Source organism: Halichoerus grypus, chromosome 9 (genome assembly GCF_964656455.1).
Source record: "Halichoerus grypus chromosome 9, mHalGry1.hap1.1, whole genome shotgun sequence".
NCBI classification, from domain to species: Eukaryota; Metazoa; Chordata; class Mammalia; order Carnivora; family Phocidae; genus Halichoerus; species Halichoerus grypus.
This window is the reverse complement of record NC_135720.1, coordinates 109,610,859-109,632,261: the sequence shown is the minus strand read 5'-3', so window position 1 is coordinate 109,632,261 and position 21,403 is coordinate 109,610,859. Positions and strand designations below refer to the sequence as shown.

Below are 21,403 nucleotides of genomic sequence, written 5' to 3'. Positions count from 1 at the left end.
CTCTCACAGACTCTCTTTCTCTTTGGGATGATCTAGACATGCCCCCCTATGGCGGGTCCAGGACTGCGTGCTGCTGTCACCCCTCTGCCCAACAGTGACATCAAAGTTCTTTTGGGGCTGGGGTAATCCGCTCTTCCCACCCCTACTCCTTAAGGGCATCAGGGAAGTAAAGTCAATGCATTTTCTCATTCTCTTCCACAGCCTGGCTGTAAGAAGGGAAACTGACGGTAGCCCGTGCACCACCCGCCCCCCAACCCCTGCCCGCACTGTGTTTGGGGGTGGAGGGTGGATCCAAAGGCAGGTAAAATACAGAGTTCCTACAAAGCGGGTGACAAAGACGCAGGAGGCACAGGGAACAGCCATGGGCCCACGTTGGCACAGGGACACACGGTTCTAAGAGCCTAGTGATTCAGAACAAGGGCCGTGGGGGCTGCAGGAGTTGGGGGGGAAACTCTAGACCCTCCACTCAGGGCTCCATTGATCCATTTGTCCTCGTCTCCCCGCTTCTCCCCCAACCTTAGCCCTCCCGGGGCGGCCTTCCTGACTGAGCTCGGGAATGAGGAGAGGACTTGGGGAGGGCTAACCCCGCTGGGTGGCTCTTTCTTATACTAGTCACTCGCAGCTCTTGGAGTTACACTTTCCCGGAAGGGTCTGACGGGCAGGGTGACCTTGGACAAGTCCCACGCGCTCGTCCGGCCTCAGTTTCCTCTGGGGTAGCCTGCATAGGTGGGGGGTGGTCTGGCTCTCCTTAGCCCGGGGGAACCTGGGGGAACCTGGGGGAGGCCGGGGGGGCGGGGGTGGAGGTGGGGGGCGAGCAAGGGCACCCGCGGCGCTGGGTGCTGGTGGCAGGCTCCTGCGTTTCCTCAGCCCGAGCGGTCCTCGCCCGGAGCGCAGCGCCCGGTGCCCCCGGCCCGGGACCGACAAGCTAGAGGGGAGTTTGTGGGGGGGAGGCCCCGGGGCTGCCGGGGCGGAAGACGCGGGACCCCGCCGGCCCCTCCCGCGGGCGGGGCGGCCCCGCGCCGGCTCCTCCCCCGGCGCCGCCGGCCGCCGGGGATCAGTCGCCGCGCGCGGTTCCGCAGGTGGCAGCGATGGCCCGGTCCTGAGCGCCCCGCCATGGCCCGCGCCCCCAGCCCGCTCTGCCTGGCGCTGCTGCTGCTCGGGGCGGTGGGCAGGGCCGGCCCCCGCCCCCAGGTGAGACCCGCGGCCCCCGGGGGAAGGCGGGGAGGAGGCATGGGGGCGCCCTGCGGGCTGCGGGCGCCGGGTCCCGGCAGGGGCGGCTCGGGACTTGAGCGAAACTCCGCGACCGCAGGCGGACGGAACCGAAGCCCCGGGGGTGGGGGGAGTAGGGACTGGAGAGTTGGGCGCCCTGAGCCGGGTGCTTGGACGGCGGCCCGAGGTGGGTGCTCGGACGGCGGCCAGCCGTCCCAGCCCCGCGAGGCGCTCCCTGCCTGGCCGTCCCCGTCCCCGCCCAGGTCACCCGCTGCCCCGCGGCCGCCCTGCGCTGACTTCTGCGCCGCATCGCCCCGGACCACTTTGCCAACTCCTGCTCCTCGCAGACTCGTGGTGCCCACGGCCCTGGCACGGCCCCTGCCCTGACCTCACCTCTCCCACGACGCCCCTGAGCCCTCCCCGCGGTGCCTGCCCCCAGCCCACCCTGCTCGCTCGTCAAAGACCCGGAGAAGGCTCCGGGAAGACGGAGAGGGCCAGGGTGTGGACACCCAGCTCCATTCCCCCCTCACCAGCCCCCCAGCACAGCCTTTGACTCATAGCCCCAGGGACCCTGCGGTGGCAGCTTGTTGTCCTTCTTTCTGACCTCCGGGCGGAACTTGAGTGCCCCCCCTCCTCCCAGCCCCTGCGGCAAACACGTAGGAGGCTCCCTGCTCCTCTGGAAGCAGCCAGGTCCCCTCACACACTTGTCTGACCCCCCCCCCCCATTCTGATTAACCTGGTTGACAACATATACCAGAACACATACTGGAACACTCAGAGACACCTTGGTCCCCTGGATGCCACTGGCCAGGGACCACAGATAGACCCCTGCAGCTGCTCTCTGCTGCTCTCATTGCCCTCCCTGCCTTTCCGGGGTGCAGGCTCCCGGGCTGGGGGCTGTAGCCAGCCTGCCAGTGGAGTGGGGGGTTGTCCAGAGATGTTGTGAGACGCTAGAGCAGAGAGGAGGCGCAGGCTTGGGGGGCCTGCCCCGTGTCAAGGGAACTATCTCTCCCTACTGCCTCCCGTTCCTACCCCCAGACCTGAACAACTGACAGCTGTGGGGAGTGGACCCGTACAGGCCTTGGAATTTGTCCCAGCACAGGTGGGGGAGGGGGGCATGATGAGGGGCCATTGCCTTGGTGAAGGCTGACTCCAGCTGGCTGAGAATCCAGATGTGGACACATGGGCCAGCCCCCCCCAAATTCTTTTCCGGACTCATTCCCTCCCTCTCCCTGTCCCCCAGCTCAGCTACTGACCCTGGCCACAGGAGACACGCCCGCTTCCCCAGCACCTTCCCCCAATCCCTCACCAGGCCTTGACTTCCCTGGTGTACTTGGCATCTTTCAGGAGCCAGGACTGCAGACGCATTAGCATGACCGCCCCTCTGGTTCACCTTTACTGCCTCAGGGCTGGGACTGGGTGGAGGTGAAAGGCCCTGCGGCCTCGTACCATCCTGCTCCAGGCTGGGTTTACAGACTTGGTTTGGATTAAGGGAAGAGGAGAGGTTCTGGAGGCTGCCTGTCTTCTCCCCAAAGTTCCTTTTCCCAGAGGAATGGGGCTCCTTGAACCTGCCCTTACTTCTGATCCCCTCACTGCTCAGCCCTGGGCCCGTGCAAAACCCGACTATCTTATCAGGCCTGGGAGGTCCGAGCAGGGCTGGAGGAGCCAGGCTCTGAGTGAGCGGGTGGAACCTTCAGGGGATGCTCTGGGGGGGGGGGGGCGGGGTGAGCATCCCTCCACCACAGAGATATGAGCAAAGGGGCTTTGGGGCTTCGAGGTTAGACTGCAGGCCTTGTGACACGACCTCATGCCCATGTAGAAGACTCAAAAACGGGTGAATTTTGCATTCTATTTTCTGTTCATGAGGTCAAGACTAGAGTTACTCCCTCCATGTCACCGATGGGGGACAAAAGCTCAGAAAAGGAGCATTCCTGTGCAAGATGACCCTGTCATTCAGGAACAGAAAGAAAGAGGTGAGGGGCTGGGCTAGTGCCTGATACCTGATTCCCAGAAGGAAGAACAAAAGAATAAGCTGTCCACCGTCAGGTCTAGCTAGGCTGGAAGTGGCTTCCTTGCAGGCAGGGGGATGGCTGAATTGACCTCTAAAGAAGGGGGCCAAGGCCACTCCTTCGCTATTGCTGGAAGGACCACCCCCCTCGCCTATTCCTTACCTTCCCAGGAGCCCTGTGAGGGCGCTGGTCTATGTATGAGGAGACAGGCAAGCGTCTGACACCCAAAATTAGAACCAGCCAAACCTGGGTTCAAATCTCAGGTCTACTATTAGCTGGTGATCTTGGGTAGGACAATGACCATCCCGAACCTCAGTGTCCTCGTCTGTAAACAGGAATCACAAGTTCTACCACAGCAGGTTATGGAGAGGATTGAGACACTGGAACCCTGAAATGGCAGCTTTAGGCATGTGGGGGAACTAACTAACCCATTTGTCCTCCAGAATCTGGAAGCCTTCTTCAGGGCAGAATAGGGCTTGGAGAGAGGCTGTGGGAGGCCTGAGCCTCTGCATGCTAGTGAAGGGTGGAGGGAGTCCGGGGTGCACAGCGGTCAGCGTGGACTTTGTTCTGAGCTGGGCTCCCTCCCGGACACGGATCCCAGGTGGGGGCCGGGACAGGAGCCACCAAGAAACCACATCCTACCCTCCAATTCCTTGCTCTGAGGAAAAACAGGCCCTTCCTTAGCTGCAGCCTGGCCCTAGGCAGAGTCCTGTGTGTGTGTGTGTGTGTGTGTGTGTGTGATAGAGAGACAAAGGGCTACAGAGATAGAGACAGGTAGAGAGACACAGAAAGAGAGGGACCAGGGGGAGGAGGATGTGGGTTTTACGAGCCGCTGTTTCTCTGTGTGTTTGTGTGTGATCCTGTGTGTGGCGGTCTGCTGGTGTGCAAGTCACTGTGTGTGAAACATCTCAGCATGCAATTGTGTGTCCGACAGTGTATACGTGTTTGCAACGACATGTGTGAAAGTCTGTGTGTGTGTGAGAGAGAGAGAGATTTTTGCGTGAATGGGTGTCTGCCAGTATGTGCCGGCATGTAGGTGAGAGAGAGCGTGCGTGTGACAGAATGTGTGTTTCTCTGTGTACATGTGTGTGTGACAGTGTGAGCTGAGTGTATGTCCGTCGAGGAGTGTGTGTGTGCGCGCGCGCGTGTTGGGGGCAATGTCTCAGCACGAGTGTGTACCTGACTGTGTGGGGGGTGGGAGAGAGTGTCATGTCTCAGCGTGTAAGCATGTGCTCAGCGGTGTGTGGGGTACTGTGTATGACAGCATATCCGTGTGAGGGTCCCCGAACATATGGCACTGTGCGTCAGTTTTCCTTTCCCTGCCCTCTGCTCACATATCTGGAGCCCTTAAGAAAAAAATAATGAGGTCAAAGAGCCAGGGGTCTGGCAGCCTGGCCCTTCCTGGGCACAGGGGCCAGGGTGATGGTTTGGGCTCTGGGAGAGGGGCAGAGAGGAAGGAGGCCGGGGGTCTGGGGAGGAGCTGCTGGGGAAAATAGGGGCCACATCAGTTGGGAGGGCCCAGAGTTGTCTCTGGAGCTCTCTTTCTCCTTTGGGGTCCTCTCCCATTTTTCCCACCTCAGTGGCCCAGAGAGGCCAAGGTCTTGTTCCTCCTTCCCTCAATCAAAAAGGTTCCCAGAAAAGGAAAGAACTTATTCACACTGAGAAATAAAACTGGAGGAGGAGTTTTTCAGGTTGGTAGCCAGTCTTTGGAGACGGAGTGCCTTCCCGGGGTATTGGAAAGCCCGTCACCTCGAGAGCAGCCACTCCATCGGCATCCTTCCCTGTCTGCTCTTCCTTCTAACACTGCCCACTGGTACAGGGCTGGATGATTCTTAAAGATGTTCACCTGCTTTATGTTGCTGGATCTGTACAGTAACTCTTTGGGAAGAGTCATATGCCCATTTTACAGATGAGGAAACCGAGGCCCCAAAGGATTAAAGTGCATCCTATCAATCCCACATTAACTGCCAGAACTGGGATTTTAAACCCAGGACTTGTGGCTCTCTGTCCAGGGCTCTCTCCAGCACACCACTCCCTCCTGGCATCCTCTTTCTCACCCCATGCTTCCTCCCGAAACTCCTGAATCTGAGAGATGCACCTCCTTATTATAACCTCCACCTGGGCATTGTCTCCATTTTATCCCCTCATCCCCTTCAGAGAGATCTCACAAAGCCTGGCAAGTCCCGATTCTAAAACCTTCCAACCTGCCCTCACCCAGCCCCGTAGTCCCCACAGCTGCCCTCTTCCCTGGGCCAACCCTGCTGTCCCCACCACTGTGTCCTTCCCATCACCAGCACTGGCAGCTCCACCTCATCAGTCTTGGAGCAGGGACTCATGCCATAGGAGGGTGAAATAGGGCTGGGGGCTGGTGGACGGGGCCTGCCCCTCCTCACAGTTCCCTGCGCACGGGCATGGAGTCCTGAGCATCCCCACGTGGGTTTGCTGCTGGAAGTTGCCACACATGGAACAGAATGATTTGTCCTTGGCATGAAAATATGTTCGTCTCCTCCTGGGAGTTTGTTGATCCTGGAAGTGAGGGAGGAGTAGCGCCCAGACCCCCCAGGAGGCCAGGCTGCCCTGTCCACTCTGCCCTCCCCCTTCTCCTGTAAACAGTAGAAGTCCTGAGAAGGGCTGCATTGGCTGCACATTTTCCATGTGCCAGGGGCCCTTCTAAGCATTAACTCACTAAATTCTCACAACAATCCTGGGGGACGGGATAGGTAGAGACTATTATTATTCCCATTTTGCACATGTGTAAGCTGAGGCTAGAAGTTAAAACTCTTACACAAGGTAACAAACTTAATTTGTAGGGGAGTTAGGGTTGGGCCTCGATCTGAGCCCAAAGCCAGGGCTGCTCACTCTCCACTGTGTTACTGTGTTTACCTGAGCACTTGGGCCCTCCTTACTGGTAGTCACCAGCCTTGTCCCCGACCAGAGCCTCATATCTATCCCAGTCCTGGCCAATGCTCTCTCCCTGGCCCAGAAATTCCTCCCCGGCCCAGAAATCCCTCCGGAACACCAGTCCGAAGCCTTCTCTGCTGGCAGGAGCATCAACGTCCCCACCTCTGCATCTTCATACCTGCTGGGACATCTTGTTGAAATGCCCACCCTCCACTCTTGCTAGCCCAGTCTCTCCCCCAGCTCACAGGTCCCCAGAGTCCCCCAGGGCCGAGTCTATACTGAGCCTGGCCCCAACCACCCCAGCGCTTTCACTCCTGCTTTCTCTGTTAGTCCTGCTAAGCCCTTGAGCCCACCCACCCCCAAGTAGCCTGGGGACTCTTCCAGGCCAGGGCTCTGTCTTTCCTCTATGTGTTCCCCACCTCCCTCATCCTCACCACCTCCCAGAGCCTGGCACAATATGACTTCCATAAGCACCAGATAGGGGAGAGGCCAGAGGTCCTGGTAGTTTGTGCTGTAGGTACCAGTGGGGGGGGGGGGGTTGCAGTGAGGAGTTTGTGGAGACCCTGAGCTGGTGTGGGAAGAAGACAGAGGACCCAGATTGTCAGGAAGCTCTCTATCTCAGGATAGAAATGTTCCCTGCCCTCAGGGAGCCCCAGTCTGAGGGGGAGACACAGCCCTGCCCTCAGAGAGCCCTAGTCTGAGGGGGAAGACACAGCCCTGCCTTCAGGGAGCCCCATTCTGAGGGGGAGGACACAGTCCTGAGCTCAGGGCGCCCCAGTCTGAGGAGAGGGACAGCCCTGCCTCAGAGAGCCCCAGTCTGAGGGGGGAGACACAGCCTTACCCTCAGGGAGTCCTAGTCTGAAGATAGTTTTATATTAGAAGCTCTGCTCAGAGCAGGTGACAGGGCTGCCTCTGTCTTGAACCTCCCTAGAGTGTTTGTGGCCATGTTGGCCATCATGGTGCTGTCCTTAGCCTTTAATCTCATTCCTATCCACACCCTGAGATTTCCAGTTTCCATCGGCTTCCTTTTCCCCACTCCCTGCCCTAGACACACCTGCCCTATTTCCCAGCTGTGACCATGACCTTGCTTCCTTCCTCCTTTCCTTCTAGAAAGGGAGATCGAGGAGGATTTCTCTCTAGTCTTTCTTCCCCTTTACCACCAGGTGCTGCACTGGGGAACAGGATTGGGGGTAGACAGAAAAGGGGTGGGGAGTGGGGTTGATCCACTGGCTCTAGTGAAAATTCTGCTGACCCTTCAGTTGCAGCTAAAATCAGGACACTGCCTTCACTACTGTTGTGCTTTATTCCTTGTTCTTTTATTTGTTTGTTTTTTAAAACAAATCACTTGACCTTTGCCCTCAGAAGAGCTCCTTCAGGCGGCACCACCTCTGGCCTCAGAACCCTAACTCTGAGAACATGGCTGGGGCTCTACCAAGCTTGGTCCCCTTCCAGACGCTTCCTATGTGGACAGGGATGAGCACAGGACAACCTGTGTCTTTATGGGAGGTGCCCTATAAACTGTGACTCAGCTTAAACCGGGGCAGGATTACCCAAAACCAGATCCAGCATATGTTTAGGGCACCACCACCAAGTCAAGGGTGCAAGCTTCTAAAAAGAAGCTATTTTGATTTCGACACCCGTGTATATTTTTGTGATTTCAAAAAGTGAAATTTTGTCTTAAATTATGTATAAGCCCTAAATTTCATACAAGGGGCTCCCTGGTCATTTCAGCATCTGCAGCCTCCAAATGAGGAGTATTTATAATCTTAAGCCTGTGCAGGAAAAAATACAAAGAAAAAAGAAACACCATGCCAAGACATATCTAAAAGAAGTGAACAAAAATGTTCAGAAGGGTCATTTCTCACATGGATGGGTCTGCTTGGGTCTCTGTGCTAAAAAGCCTGTTGTGTCTACCCTATCTAAAAATTGAGGTTCATATCTCCTTACTCACAGAAAGGGGCCCATCCAGGTCCAAGCCTGATCTCCCTGTTCTGGAACTTTCCTGATCCCATGTCCTCAGGACTTCTTCATTTGGTAGAAGCTGAGCTGAATATTTGATCTCTCTTGTTACATTAGAAAGGGACAATGTGGGGGGGGGGTCCTACTGGGCTCCCACTGGGCTCCCAGATAACCATTGCGTGTTTCAGGAGAGATGCTAATGATGTAGCATTACCAGTCTCCATAGCATTAAATCCCACCACACCACATGCCCTCCAATACTTCATCACGGTCCTTGATCTGGGGGACTCAGAGTCCTAGCCTTGGCTCTGCTCCTTGGGGTGCTATGTGACTTCAACTGAGTCCCTCTCCCACTCTGGGCCTGCATGTCCTCTTCTAGAATGGTTGAAAGTGCAGGAACCTTGCGGGCAGGTTGACTGAGCACTGGGAAAGGGGTCCGTGGCAATCATGAAGTCTTGGGCCCTCAGGAACTCTGCCTTCTAGGTGAGGTCAGAGGAGACCATGAATGAGACACCCTCCTCTCCCCCTTCACCCACTCACTTCCCAAAAGCATCATTTCAGTAGACATTTGCTGGCCACTTCCTACACGTCAAGCTATGCACCTGTCTATCGGGAGCGATAAAGATGTAAAAACACCCACCTGGAGCCCCCCTGTGGTAGTGACTTGCCCTGCCCCCCTCTCAGACATAGCCAATGCCTGGGGGGTTTGGGGTTCTAAGGTCCCCTGGAGATGAAGAAACCAAGTGTGTGGGGGCAGGGGGTAAAAGAGAGGTTGGCTGGACCCAAGGGGCTTCCGTTTCTCCCCTCCCCCCACAGGGTGCCCCTGTGTCCCTGTCGGAGACAGTGCAGAAATGGCGAGAATACCGACACCAGTGTCAGCGCTTCCTGACCGAGGCTCCACCCCCAGCCACAGGTGAGGCCAGGTGGGCCCTCAACCAACCGGTTCCCAGGAGACTTTGAAGCCCCTCCTCACCCCCCTACCCCGCAAGGCATGGTTGGGCATCGTTTGCCTCTCTGGGATGCCACATCTGCCCTAGGCCTTGGGGAGCCGTCTTATTCCTCCTTGAGCCTCTCAGGAGTGGGGACCTGGCCTTTCCATTCTTTGCCTTCCTTCCCACTTCCTGGCCTGTGCAGGGGTGGGGAGGGAGGGCTGGAGGCCCAACCAACATATTTATAGGAATAATTGTTTCAGAGGTCTTTATGGGGTGCGCTAAAGGGCAGAGGACTGGATCCAGATAGGCCTAGGTTCAAATCCTGACCCTGCGATCATAGCGCAGTGACCACAGGGAGGTTATTCCAGCCTCATGAGCTCCGTTTCCCCCTCATCTGAGACGGATACTTTAAGAATAGGCCTATAGGGATTGTTTATTGAGCACTTACATACCATGCACAGGTATCCACGTAACATACACTGTTTGTCCCCAAAAGGCCCTGTTTTTACAGATGAGAAAATAGACATTAAGTAACTTGCTCAAAGTTCCACTGCTGCTAAGGGCCTGAGTCCCCTCGCATGGTACCTGCTGGGTGGGAAGAGTGCTTGGCATATGGTAAGTGCTCAGCCGAGCTTAGCAGGGCACAGGTTTTGGCCCTGCCAGCCTCCATGGTGGGAGTGGAGGGGAAGTGCCGCTACCAGGCCAGGCGGGGACTCAGAGACTCCTCCTCCCGCACCCAGGCCTGTTTTGCAATCGGACCTTCGATGAGTACGCCTGCTGGCCAGACGGGCTGCCGGGCTCCTTCGTGAATGTCAGCTGCCCCTGGTACCTGCCCTGGGCCAGCAGTGGTGAGTCCTCTCTCCTTCCCCCTGTGTCCAGGAGGCTGGGGGGGGGTAGCGTGGGAGCGCGGCTGCCCTTCTGCCCAGACTCAGCCCTCCCCGCCCCAGAAGGTCTTTAGGCCTCCTAATGGGTGTCTGTCCGCCGGTCTTTCCACGGGAGGGGGCTGTGGGGAACATCAGGTATAACCTAGGCTAGGGCCTGTGCTGGCATGGGAGGGGAGGGCTAGAGCATGGGGTTTGGCTTAAGAGAGACATGTAAGCCCCCTCCATCCAGTGGTCAGGAAAGGAGCCAAGTGGGAACAGATCCTAGGGTTGGGGGGTTACCCAGAGCAATGATGTCTCTGGGTATGTGTGTGTGTGTATGTATGTGGGTATGTGTGTGTGTGTATGTGTGTGTGTATGTATGTGGGTATGAGTGTATGTATGTGGGTATGAGTGTGTGTGTGTATGTGTGTGTGTATGTATGTGGGTGTGTGTGTGTATGTATGTGTGTATGTGTGTGTGTGTGTGTATGTGTGTGTGTATGTATGTGGGTATGAGTGTATGTATGTGGGTATGAGTGTGTGTGTGTATGTGTGTGTGTGTATGTGGGTGTGTGTGTATGTATGTGTGTGTGTATGTATGTGGGTATGCGTGTGTATGTGTGTGTGTGTGTGTATGTGGGTATGTGTGTGTGTATGTATGTGGGTGTGTGTGTGTATGGGTGTGTGTATGTATGTGGGTGTGGGTGTGTATGTATGTGGGTATGTGTGCGTGTGTATGTATGTGGGTGTGTGTGTATGCATGTGGGTATGTGTGTGTATGTATGTATGTGTATGTATGTGGGTGTGTGTGTATGTGGGTATGTGTGTGTGTATGTATGTATGTGGGTGTGTGTGTATGTGTGTGTGTATGTCTGTGGGTATGTGTGTGTGTATGTATGTGGGTGTGTGTGTATGTATGTGGGTGTGTGTGTATGTCTGTGGGTATGTGTGTGTATGTGGGTATGTGTGTGTGTATGTATGTGGGTGTGTGTGTATGTATGTGGGTATGTGTGTGTGTATGTGTGTGTATGTATGTGGGTATGTGTGTATGTATGTATGTCTGTGGGTGGGTGTGTGTATGTGGGTGTGTGTGTATGTATGTGGGTATGTGTGTGTATGTGTGTGTGTATGTATGTGGGTATATGTGTGTGTATGTATGTGGGTATGTGTGTGTATGTATGTGTGTATGTGTGTGTGTATGTGTGTGTGTATGTATGTGGGTATGTGTGTGTGTATGTATGTGGGTGTGTGTGTGTATGTGTGTGTGTGTATGTATGTATGTGTGTGTATGTGTGTGTATGTATGTGGGTGTGTGTGTATGTATGTGCGTATGTGTGTGTATGTATGTATGTGTGTGTGTGTGTATGTGTGTTTGTAGGTGCCCCCTACCTCATCGTGGTACCCAGCCGCCTCCTGACTCCTCAGAGGTTCACTGCTCAGATGAATACAGATGGGATGAGAGATCAGGGCCTTGGTGGGGTTGTCTCTCCACAGTGGGCTTCCCTCCCTAGCTCACTCCTGCCTGCAAAGGACACCCTGCACTGGGAAAGGTATGTCATTGGAACGCAGGGACCTAAGGAGGCTGTAGGCGGGGCTCTGACCGGAGGGGTAGTCGATGTACCCCCACTGCTACCCATCTGTCCCGGGCACCAGAGAGTTTAACACGAGACAAACATCCTTGCCTCAAGGAGCTCATAGTCTCAGTAAAGGAGAAAAGACACCCTCATCATCATCATAATAATAGCTAATATTTACCGACTACCTACTATGTGCCAAGTCTTACCCTAAAAGCAGGGGATTCGTTGACTCTGTAAAACTACCCATGGTTATGCTCGTACAGATGAGGCACCTGAGGCCCCAGGAAGAGTGAACCACGTGCTTCAGATGATGTGGTGAATGGTAGAGCCAGCATTTGAACCCGGACTGTGCTTTTAACCCCTGTGCCTTGAAGGGGCCTTCAAGGAGAAGCCGGCCCAGACGCAAGTGGGAGAACGAGGTCACAATGTGGGAAACAGTCTTCCTGGAAGAGGTGGTCCTTTAGTGGAACATCAGGGCCCCTGGCAAGGTCTGATGTGGACTTCCCCTCAAAACGAAGGACTGAGGTCAGATGAAGCCCAAGCAGGGGTGCTAAGGAGGCTCTTTCCTTCTCAGTCTTCCCAGTATACCCACCTCCCCCCAAGGTGCTCAGGGAGAGCCTGGGCTTGGAGAGAGGCACCCACCTAGTGAGATGCAGAGCGGATCGGTGGCCCCTCCCACAGCACTTCTGTGGCCTGTTGTAAGCACTTTACATCCCTACATTCATTTACTCCTCACAATAACCCCATGAGCAAGGACTCTGATTATGCTCTCATTTTACAGAGGGGCAAACTGAGGCACAGAGATGCCAAGTGTCTTTTCCAAGCTCATAAGCTAGGGAGTAGGAGACCCAGGAATCCGTTCCGGAGTCTGGTTCGGAGTGTGTGAAGTTGCTACACGAGGCTCCCTTGAGTGTGCATGCATGCACGTGGGCATGCATACGTGTATGTTCCTGTGTTGTGTGGCTCTGGGCATGAAGACAGGGGAGTGGCCTGGGTCTGCTGGCTGGGCACACTCCAGGGGAGGGCAGGGAGCTGCCTGCTCTCTCCCCACAAATGAAAAAGTTGAGTCCCACAATCTAATGGTTCTGCTTGCGGTGCTCTGAGCAGCTTTGTGAGCCTCAGCAGATGCCAGGGTCTCTGTGCTTCAGCTTGCTTACCTAGGCAATGGGATAAAGCCAGGTGATAAGGGTATTAGGAGGATCGCAGGTTCTTGAAAAATGGTTGCTTTTGATTTTTTCCAGCCACCCTACTTATCTGCCCCACCCCAAATCCACAGGCTTTCCCTGCCTCCCGGAGTTTTGGGACTGGCTGCTTGGCCAGCCTGGGCTGGGCCTCTAGACCCCAGGGAGCCAGGCCCCGGACAGGGCCAATCACTCAGCACTAAGCTGCCCCCAGCTCTGCCTGCCCCTTGCGGCTCCATCCATCACCTTTAATTTTATTTGAGCAGGAAATAGGTCCTGGTGGTGCCCGTCTATGAGTGAACACAGTTTTATTGCTTTCTCCATGAGGATACTGGCCAGCGCACAGGCCCCCTGCTGGGCTCCACTTCCCTCCCCCCCGCCCCCAACCCGACCCACCAAGCTAATTCACTCTCCTTTCTGACACTCAGGATCACTGACTCTGCCTTTCTCTCTCCTCTCCCTGAGTTAGGGCCCTGCAGAGCCACCCACCATGGGCTCTCACAGCGTAATTGCTGTCTCTTGCTTGTCCTGCTGGTCCCCTTAGCAGCGGCTGGCCCCAGGGGCTTCCCTGACCCCCACCAGGGCATGTGGAAGCAGGAAGAGGGCAGTGCTGGAGCTTTCTTGGGCTGATCAAGGGAATGGCCTATGGAGAAACTTCACAGTGTGAGTTAGGGGTGGGGAGAAGGAACGGGGTGTCGTAGGCAGGGTCCTGGCGGGAAACACACTCAGCTGGGAATCTGAAGAGAATTTAATGGAGGGGCCACTTACTGAGGCGGGGCAGGGTTAAGGGGCCACTAAGGTGTGTAAAACAACCAAGGACTGTAAAAGGGGGAGGCTTTAGCATTCCTAGACCTGAGTGGAGCAGGCATGGCGCTCTGGGGCCCCCATGACAGCTAGAGGTCATGGTGATAGAGAGGCTACGCAGCAGGGCTGTGGCCACAGAGGGGCCCTCCTACCTTTTACTTGCTCCTCCCACTGGCCAAACCCATAGAGGGCAGGGAGCCCAAATGATGCTGTCCACAGGGTTCAGTCTTCTGGGCTGCAGGGCAAGGCAGAGGAATGTGTGACCAGAGAAAGAATTAAATTTAAAACAATGACCAGACACTCGGGTTAGGTCTGTGTCAGGAGATAGGGGTGCCAGTGAGACCTCAGGAGTGTGCTTGTGTGTGCGTTGAGGAGAAGGGGGTGACCCCTCACCACGGGGCTGAAGAGGTCAGCTCAGCGGCCCAGGAAGTGGTGCTGAGGGAGGTCAGAGCCCCCTCTTTTGCCTGGGGTGTGGCATCAGGAAGTCTTCCAGAGGGAGGGGACATCAGCGCCAGGTCTGAAAGAACAGGGAGATGGAGAAGAGGGGGAAGAGGGCCTCCATGAGGGGAGGACAGCCAGGCATCACCCTGGAGATGGGGCCGGGCCTCGGGCCTCAGAGCCTCACGACATCCCAGGGATGGGACACCAGCCAAACCCTTGACTTCTGAGCCCTCTAACTCAGAATTTGGGACCCCAGAGGGCAGAAGCAGATGAGTCAAGGAAGGAACGTGTTCAAAGGAGATGCTTGACGTTAATAAGACTTTGTGAACCAGAAGGCTTGAGTGGCTGCTGAGAGCCCGTTGCCACCTGAGGGCCATCCAGCAGCCTCGTTTACCCACAAACAGCTGATCTGCTCGTTACAAATCATTCCAGTCTCATTAGCTGCACCTCCTCCTGATCTGTACCTGTTAGTTTAGTTCTCATTACAGGAAAGTCATAAAATGCTTTTAAAATGGCCTATAACTCACAATTCTCAGAAACTCTGACAGGTGCCTCCCTTGAGTCTTGTCAAGCCCAGGAGTTTTCTCGGTAGGCGGGCAGGCCGGCGTTGCCCCAGGGAGACCGGCGCGGAGTTTGGCCCCAGAGGAGTTGTGGCTGAGGTGGTGCCCTCCTCCAGCCCCAGCCTCACTGAGGGAGTGCCTTCTGGAGAAATTGGGATTGGGGCAGCAGGGCTTTCAATGTGACCATGTCTTGAAGGCCTCCTACGCACCAGGCACTTCCCATGCTTTACCTCCTAATCCTCACACCACAGACCTGGGACGCCATTATGGTTCCCATTTTACAGATGAGGAAACTGAGACCCAGTGCGGTCTTCCCGAGGTCCCATGGCTGGTGGAGGGCAGAACCAGGATTTGAACTCGGGTCTGGGTAGTTCAGAACCTGAGCCCTTCTCCTGCACCATGATTGACGCCCTACCCCTGCCCCCCACCCCAAGCCGATGCCTTCAGTTCCAGCCCTGCCTTTGACCCTCATACCATCACGGCGCGGAGGGCCTGGGACGCCCCTCCCCAAATCTTAGCTTCCCGGCCTTCCAGCTGCGGCCCAGTAGTCCTCGCTGGCCTGCTGCTGTTGCCAGGGTGCAGGAGCTAATGGATTCATGAGCAGCTCTCCGCAGCCCTGAGAGCCTGCATCCACGTGGAAGGGCGGCTGTTAGCTTGATTACAGACGCCGCTGCAGTTTCCGGGAGGGGAAGTGTTTAATTGGGGGTTTTATTTCCAGCACCAGGGTCTGACTTAATGAAATATCCCTGGGCCTCCTGGCATGCGGCCGGCGGCCTCCTGGTGTTGACAAGACCAGAGCCAAGCCCCTGGCTGTGATTTACCAGTGGCTCCTGGGCCAGATAAAGCTGAGCTGATAAGCAGGGCTGGGCCCGGACCCACCCCACCTCTAGCCACGATGGGCATCTGGGGACCATAGGCCTAGCCAAGAATGAGCCCTGGCTTTTAATACTGGCCGCTAATGAAGGATAATTGACAGACACTCTCATGGGCTCCCTGAGCTTCTCAGGGACGCGGTGATCCCTTGACACGGTGCCGGTAACACATCTGGGCATGTACCCCTCCCCATCTTCCCAGCTGGCCCTGCACGGAGGGCCCAAGAATGGCCCCTATGGGGTCACGCTGCCGGGAATCCACACTGACCAGAGGGTCTGCTGGGAGGACGCTGGGAGTGTTAGCAAACCCAAGCCCAGAAGAAGGGCAGAGGAGAAATGGCGCATGGCCACTGTTGACAGTTAGCAGTGAGTCTGGCTGCTAACTTTTGACCTCTGAAGGCAAAGAGCTGGGGGTCCGGACCCTGATTCTGCTACTTCCTGGCTGGATGAACTTGGGCAAGTCACCTGGCCACTCAGAGGCTCAGTTTCTTCATCCATAAAATGGGATTAACTGTGCCTTCCTTGTAACGTGGTTGTGATGTTCAAAGGTGTCAGGCACGCGGCAGGTGTTAAGAAACTGATATTGTCGATGTGTAGCTTGCGGAGAGGTTGTATAAGGTGCACGTGGGGAGGGAACAGCAATTGTGGGTACACCTGTGTTAGCTGTGCTATTATTAGGGTATTATCAGGGTCACCCTGCTGTGGGCTAAGGCCTAGGTAAATGGACAATTAGGTGGTTTGTGCCCCATTGCCATGTCCTCTCCCTTCCCCTGGACCCTCGGCCTCCTCTCTCCGCCCTTGCTGTCATCAGAATGGGCTGTCAGTGAGGGCTCTGACATCAGTCTCACTCCCTATGGGGTCAGCTCAGATCCCCATCACTGCTCTGAGGTTATCCCGCCACTGAAGACTGGCTTGGCCTCATTTCAGAAGACTCAGCCCCTGGTGAAGAATTCCAGGCATCCATGCAGCAGATGAGAATGGCATTGGGGGCCTGAGAGGAGCCCTTCCAGTTGCTGAAACCAGAACACATGCCTCCCCTTCTCTGCCTTTGTTTTGGCCTGATTTTGTTCAGAAACACACTTGAGGGGCATTGGGACTCGGCTCTTCTCACTGCTGGAAGTCCCGCCATTAGATTTTCAGGTTTTTGTTTCTCTTCCAGGTAAAGTCTCTTAGAATGCAGGTTTTTCTAGAAGCAATGATGCTGCAAGGTGATTTACCCTCCCGTATTGCCAGATACCTCTGTCTCTCGAAGAGGGCCTTGGTTCAGGGCTTGTTTATGAAAGAGTGGGAGAAAGGAGAAGAGTGGACAGGGAGGCTGCACTGGGTGACGGGGCGTCAGCGATAAGGAAGGACGAGGGTCTGACTGACGGGCCCTGCAGGTGTCTGATACATGCCCACAGTGCGCAGACCTGTGGTTTGTGAACTGTAAGGCAGACCTCCGGTCTAGATGCTTGCGTCCCTGCTGGGCCCTTTCGGGGTTGCCGGGCTCCCATCATGCTCCCATCATGCTCCCATCATGCACACATTCGAATGAGTCTCTTCCCACACACAGTTCTTACTGCTACCCCTCCACCTGGAAACTTCTGACGAGGGCCTCCGACGCTTCTCCATTCTCTCTCCCTCCCTCCCACTGCACCTTCATCCCAGAGCTGGTCCTTAAAATCTTTTAGTCCTTTAGAATTTTTAAATCTTTTAAATTTCATCCTGGCTCGTTTCCCTGTTTGATCTCCCTGGGCTAACCTAACCCTGTTTTGACCCTGGTTTCCTGGTCCTGGGGTCAGACTTACATTCTCCTCCAGAGAGGTAATGAGGCATTTCCTCCCAGACACAAGTAAGCCCCTCATTCCCTCTCATGACCTCACAGTGAACCGGGGGCCCAGGCCACCCACCTCCCTGGGTAGGGGGATAGTGGGGCGTGGCAGACTTGATGTAAATGGGCATAGAGAACGTCCTACCCCCAGCTCTGTTAGGCCTGTGTTTGATCTCTCTTAGTTTGCATTTATGCTATTACTTTCTGAGGGCTGTTTTTTCTGAGACTCTTCATTCCCTGAAGCCTGGAACTGTACTTCCTCCTTCAGACTGGGAGCTCTCTGAGGACAGGGGCTGGATCTCTCGCTCCTCTCAGACCAGGAGGTCTCCAAGGGCAGCCTATCCCCAACATCCCCATTGAAGGGAGGAGCTGGGTCTTCCCCCTTTGAATGGAGGGTCTCCAAGGGCTGTGCCTCTATCATCGACATTGTATTCTCTTTAGATTAGGCCGTCTTTGCGGATAAGACTATGTCATTTCCATCAGATTAGGACTTCCTAAAGGCAGGGCTATGTCTCCTCCCTCAGACTGGGGCTCCCTGAGGGCAGGGCTATGTCTCTTCCCTCAGACTGGGGCTCCCTGAGGGCAGGGCTGTGTCTCCCCTCAGACTGGGGCTCCCTGAGGGCAGGGCTGTGTCTCCCCCTCAGACTGGGGCTCCCTGAGGGCAGGGCTGTGTCTCCCTCTCAGACTGGAGCTCCCTGAGGGCAGGACCGTGTCTCCCCCTCAGACTGGGGCTCCCTGAGTACAGGGCTGTGTCCCCCCTCAGACTGGGGTTCCCTGAGGGCAGGGCCGTGTCCCCCCTCAGACTGGGGCTCCCTGAGGACAGGGCCGTGTCTCCCCCTCAGACTGGGGCTCCCTGAGGGCAGGGCTGTGTCTCCCCCTCAGACTGGGGCTCCCTGAGGCAGGACTGTGTCTCCCCTCAGACTGGGGCTCCCTGAGGGCAGGGCTGTGTCTCCCCTCAGACTGGGGCTCCCTGAGGGCAGGGCTGTGTCTCCCCCTCAGACTGGGGTCCCTGAGGGTAGGGCCGTGTCTCCCCCTCAGACTGGGGCTCCCTGAGGGCAGGGCTGTGTCTCCCCCTCAGACTGGGGCTCCCTGAGGACAGGGCTGTGTCTCCCCTCAGACTGGGGCTCCCTGAGGACAGGGCTGTGTCTCCCCTCAGACTGGGGCTCCCTGAGGACAGGGCTGTGTCTCCCCCTCAGACTGGGGCTCCCTGAGGGCAGGGCTGGGTCTCCCCCTCAGACTGGGGCTCCCTGAGGGCAGGGCTGTGTCTCCGCCTCAGACTGGGGCTCCCTGAGGCAGGGCTGTGTCTCCCTTCAGACTGGGGCTCCCTGAGGACAGGGCTGTGTCCCCCTCAGACTGGGGCTCCCTGAGGGCAGGGCTGGGTCTCCCCCTCAGACTGGGGCTCCCTGAGGGCAGGGCTGTGTCTCCCCCTCAGACTGGGGCTCCCTGAGGCAGGGCTGTGTCTCCCTTCAGACTGGGGCTCCCTGAGGGCAGGGCTGTGTCTCCCCCAACTCAGACTGGGGCTCCCTGAGGGCAGGGCTGTGTCTCCCCCCTCAGACTGGTGTCCCTGAGGGCAGGGCTGTCTCTTCCTTCCTCTCAGGAGCTCTGTACCCACCTGTTCCAGGGTCTGTCCTATCTGTGGCGTGTTGGAGGGAGGCAGGGCCTGAGTCCTGAAAATCAGAAGTCACAGTGGGTGTCTGTGGAATTGTCAGGTGGTGAGCGCCAGACCTGTCAGCAGTGTGATTTGAGGCTAGAAGCAGGCCATGGAAATGGGCTAGAGTTGTCTCATCTCAAAAACATGGCTTCATCAGACTGCATCCCAGGGTGGCCAAGAGGAAAGGCTGAAGGTGGGGCTGGGCGGCCCTTAGTGACTGCCTTTCCCGTCCTGGGCCACATGGGCACATGGCAGGAGAGGAGGGCCTGAGTGTGTGAGTGTGTGTGTGTGTGTAAGAGGTGTTGCTAACTCCTGAAGGTCAGTCCTGGGGGAGCAGGGACGGGGAGGAATGCGGGGCCTGTGGCGTCGGCCCAGGCGCAGCCCCCGCGTCTCTCCGCCCAGTGCTGCAGGGCCGCGCGTATCGATTCTGCACGGCTGAGGGCCTGTGGCGGCGCCAGGACAACTCCAGCTCGCCCTGGAGGAACCTGTCAGAGTGCGAGGAGTCCAAGCGAGGGGAGAGAGTGAGTTGGAGATGGGGCTCTGAGGCGGCGAGGGGTAGCAGGGTCCCAGCATCAGTGGCACAGGGACCCTGGGCATCTGGTGGGCTGGTCTGTGGCCATCTTGTCTACGCCCCTGCCCCTGGGAGCTTTGCACACCATGCTTGCCGGGTAGAGGTGATGTGTGTTCGCCCCACTGGCCTCGGGACAAGGCCCTAGACATCCAAGGACCATGGCCCTAGGTAATTTTCTTTCTTAGTTCTGGGGTCCCCGGTGCAGCCTGACTCGGGGCCCCGCCTCTGTCCCTGTCCCCGTCCCCTGGGAAGGGGGAAGGAAGGATGTGGGAGAGGAGGGCGTGGGCTGCCTCACGTGCACGGTATCCCTCGTGTGCACACAGAGCTCCCCAGAGGAACAGCTCCTGTCCTTTTCCATCATCTACACGGTGGGCTACACACTGTCCTTCTCCGCTCTGGTCATCGCCTCGGCCATCCTCCTGAGCTTCAGGTAAGAAGTGGGGGTCCTGGAGGGGCTGCTTCATCCCAGCTCCCCGCTCTGTCCCCAGTAGATGAGGGAGCACCAAACTAAAGTGACGGTGCAACAGGTTCTTCTCTTAAGAGATCTCTGAAGAGCCTGTTCCCTCCCCACATACAAGGCTGAAAACACAGGATGAGACACTGTATACTTGGTCTAGTCTCTACTCTGTAAAAGCATGCCTAGAATACTGCAGAAAAGAAAGACAAACACCACACAAGAAATACCCAAGGCACACATCCCCAAACCGCAGTAGTGGGTGTAGGATTAGGGGACGTCCTCTCTAGCGAGCATGCGAAGCTTAAGTAGGAATTCCTTATGATTTTAGATAAGATCTCAAGGATTTAAAGATGCTGCCCTCTTTGGAGCTTATCAGCCCCACGGAAAAGGTCTTCCTACATCTAACCTCGAGACATTCCTTCCAGAGGCCCATGTTCTTTCCACTCCCTCCACACTTGGTGGGTGTGGGTGTGGGGAGGGGGTGTGGGAGGGACAGCTGGGTTCAAGGTCAGGAGGGATTCTGAGCGCAGGGACCTCAGGCTACCAGCCAGCAGAAACAGGACAGGCTTCATTCCTCCTGCTGCCCCCATGGCACCTGGCACAATGAGTGCTGGGCACACAGTCAGTGCTTAATAAATGCATTCACTCAGTGAATATTCCCCCCTTGTATTATGAAGTATTTCAGAGACCTGAAAATACAGTGGCTGATACTGAGCACTCATGCATCATTACCCAGCACGGTCACGCTGCCCTGGGGGGCCCTCCCTGCCACTGCCCGCCACCCTCCAACCAGAGGGAACCCCCAAAGGGGCTACTTATAATCCCCATGCATCTCTATACTTCTGCCACATTTGCAGTATCTATAAAAATATGTAGCTGCGGGTTTTGCATATTTTTAATGGCATGTTATACATCTCCTTTCGCAATGTTATTTTTGGCGTGGCATGTTTTTGTGAGATTCATTTATGTTGATACAGGTAGTTCTGTTTCATTTATTTTAACTGTCACTCCAGACTCTGTCGTATAACATGTTACAATTTATTTGTTGTCACTTCAATGGGTACTTGAGGTTTCCCTTTTTTTTTCTTCTCTGAATTACAAACCTGACTACGAGTAACATTCTTACTTATGACCCCTTGTGCATTTCTCCAGGGGCACATACCTCTGAGTAGAATTGCCTGCTCTGAACACCACGTGCTTTTGTTAATTTATTAGGTGGAGTTGCTCTCCAAAGTGGTCATACCAGTTTGCCCTCTTACCAGTAATAGATGAGAGTTCCCTTTGCTTAACATCCTCACCAATATTTACTATTTTCACCTAATTGTTGCTAATCTGAAGTGTGTGAAGTATCTCGTGATTTTAATTTGCATAGCCCGGATTCCTAGAGAGATTAAGCATTTGTGTATGTTTCATTTTGTGAATCACTTATTCCCATCCTTTGCTTACTTTTTTATTGGCTTATTTGGCTTCTTCTTTATTATTTTGGCCTTTGATTACCTATTCTTGGTCCTAATCCAGGGTATATCCTCTCTTAATCTGTGATTTATTTTTTCACTCACTTAATGGTGCCTTTTATACATGGAAGTCCTTAATTTTAATGAAAGAAA

At 55.7% G+C, this 21,403-nt stretch overlaps 1 protein-coding gene across 1 annotated transcript in view; it reads left to right on the top strand.

Moving 5' to 3' along the window:
- Positions 1 to 1,113: 1,113 nt before the first annotated feature.
- Positions 1,114 to 21,403, top strand: part of GLP1R (glucagon like peptide 1 receptor) — a 34,061-nt gene continuing 13,771 nt past the window's right edge. The window contains exons 1-5 of the mRNA XM_036118914.2: positions 1,114 to 1,191; positions 8,895 to 8,991; positions 9,751 to 9,858; positions 19,171 to 19,289; positions 19,663 to 19,769. Of these exons, the coding sequence (XP_035974807.1) occupies positions 1,114 to 1,191; positions 8,895 to 8,991; positions 9,751 to 9,858; positions 19,171 to 19,289; positions 19,663 to 19,769 (509 nt within the window). The remainder of the gene's footprint in view (positions 1,192 to 8,894; positions 8,992 to 9,750; positions 9,859 to 19,170; positions 19,290 to 19,662; positions 19,770 to 21,403) is intronic.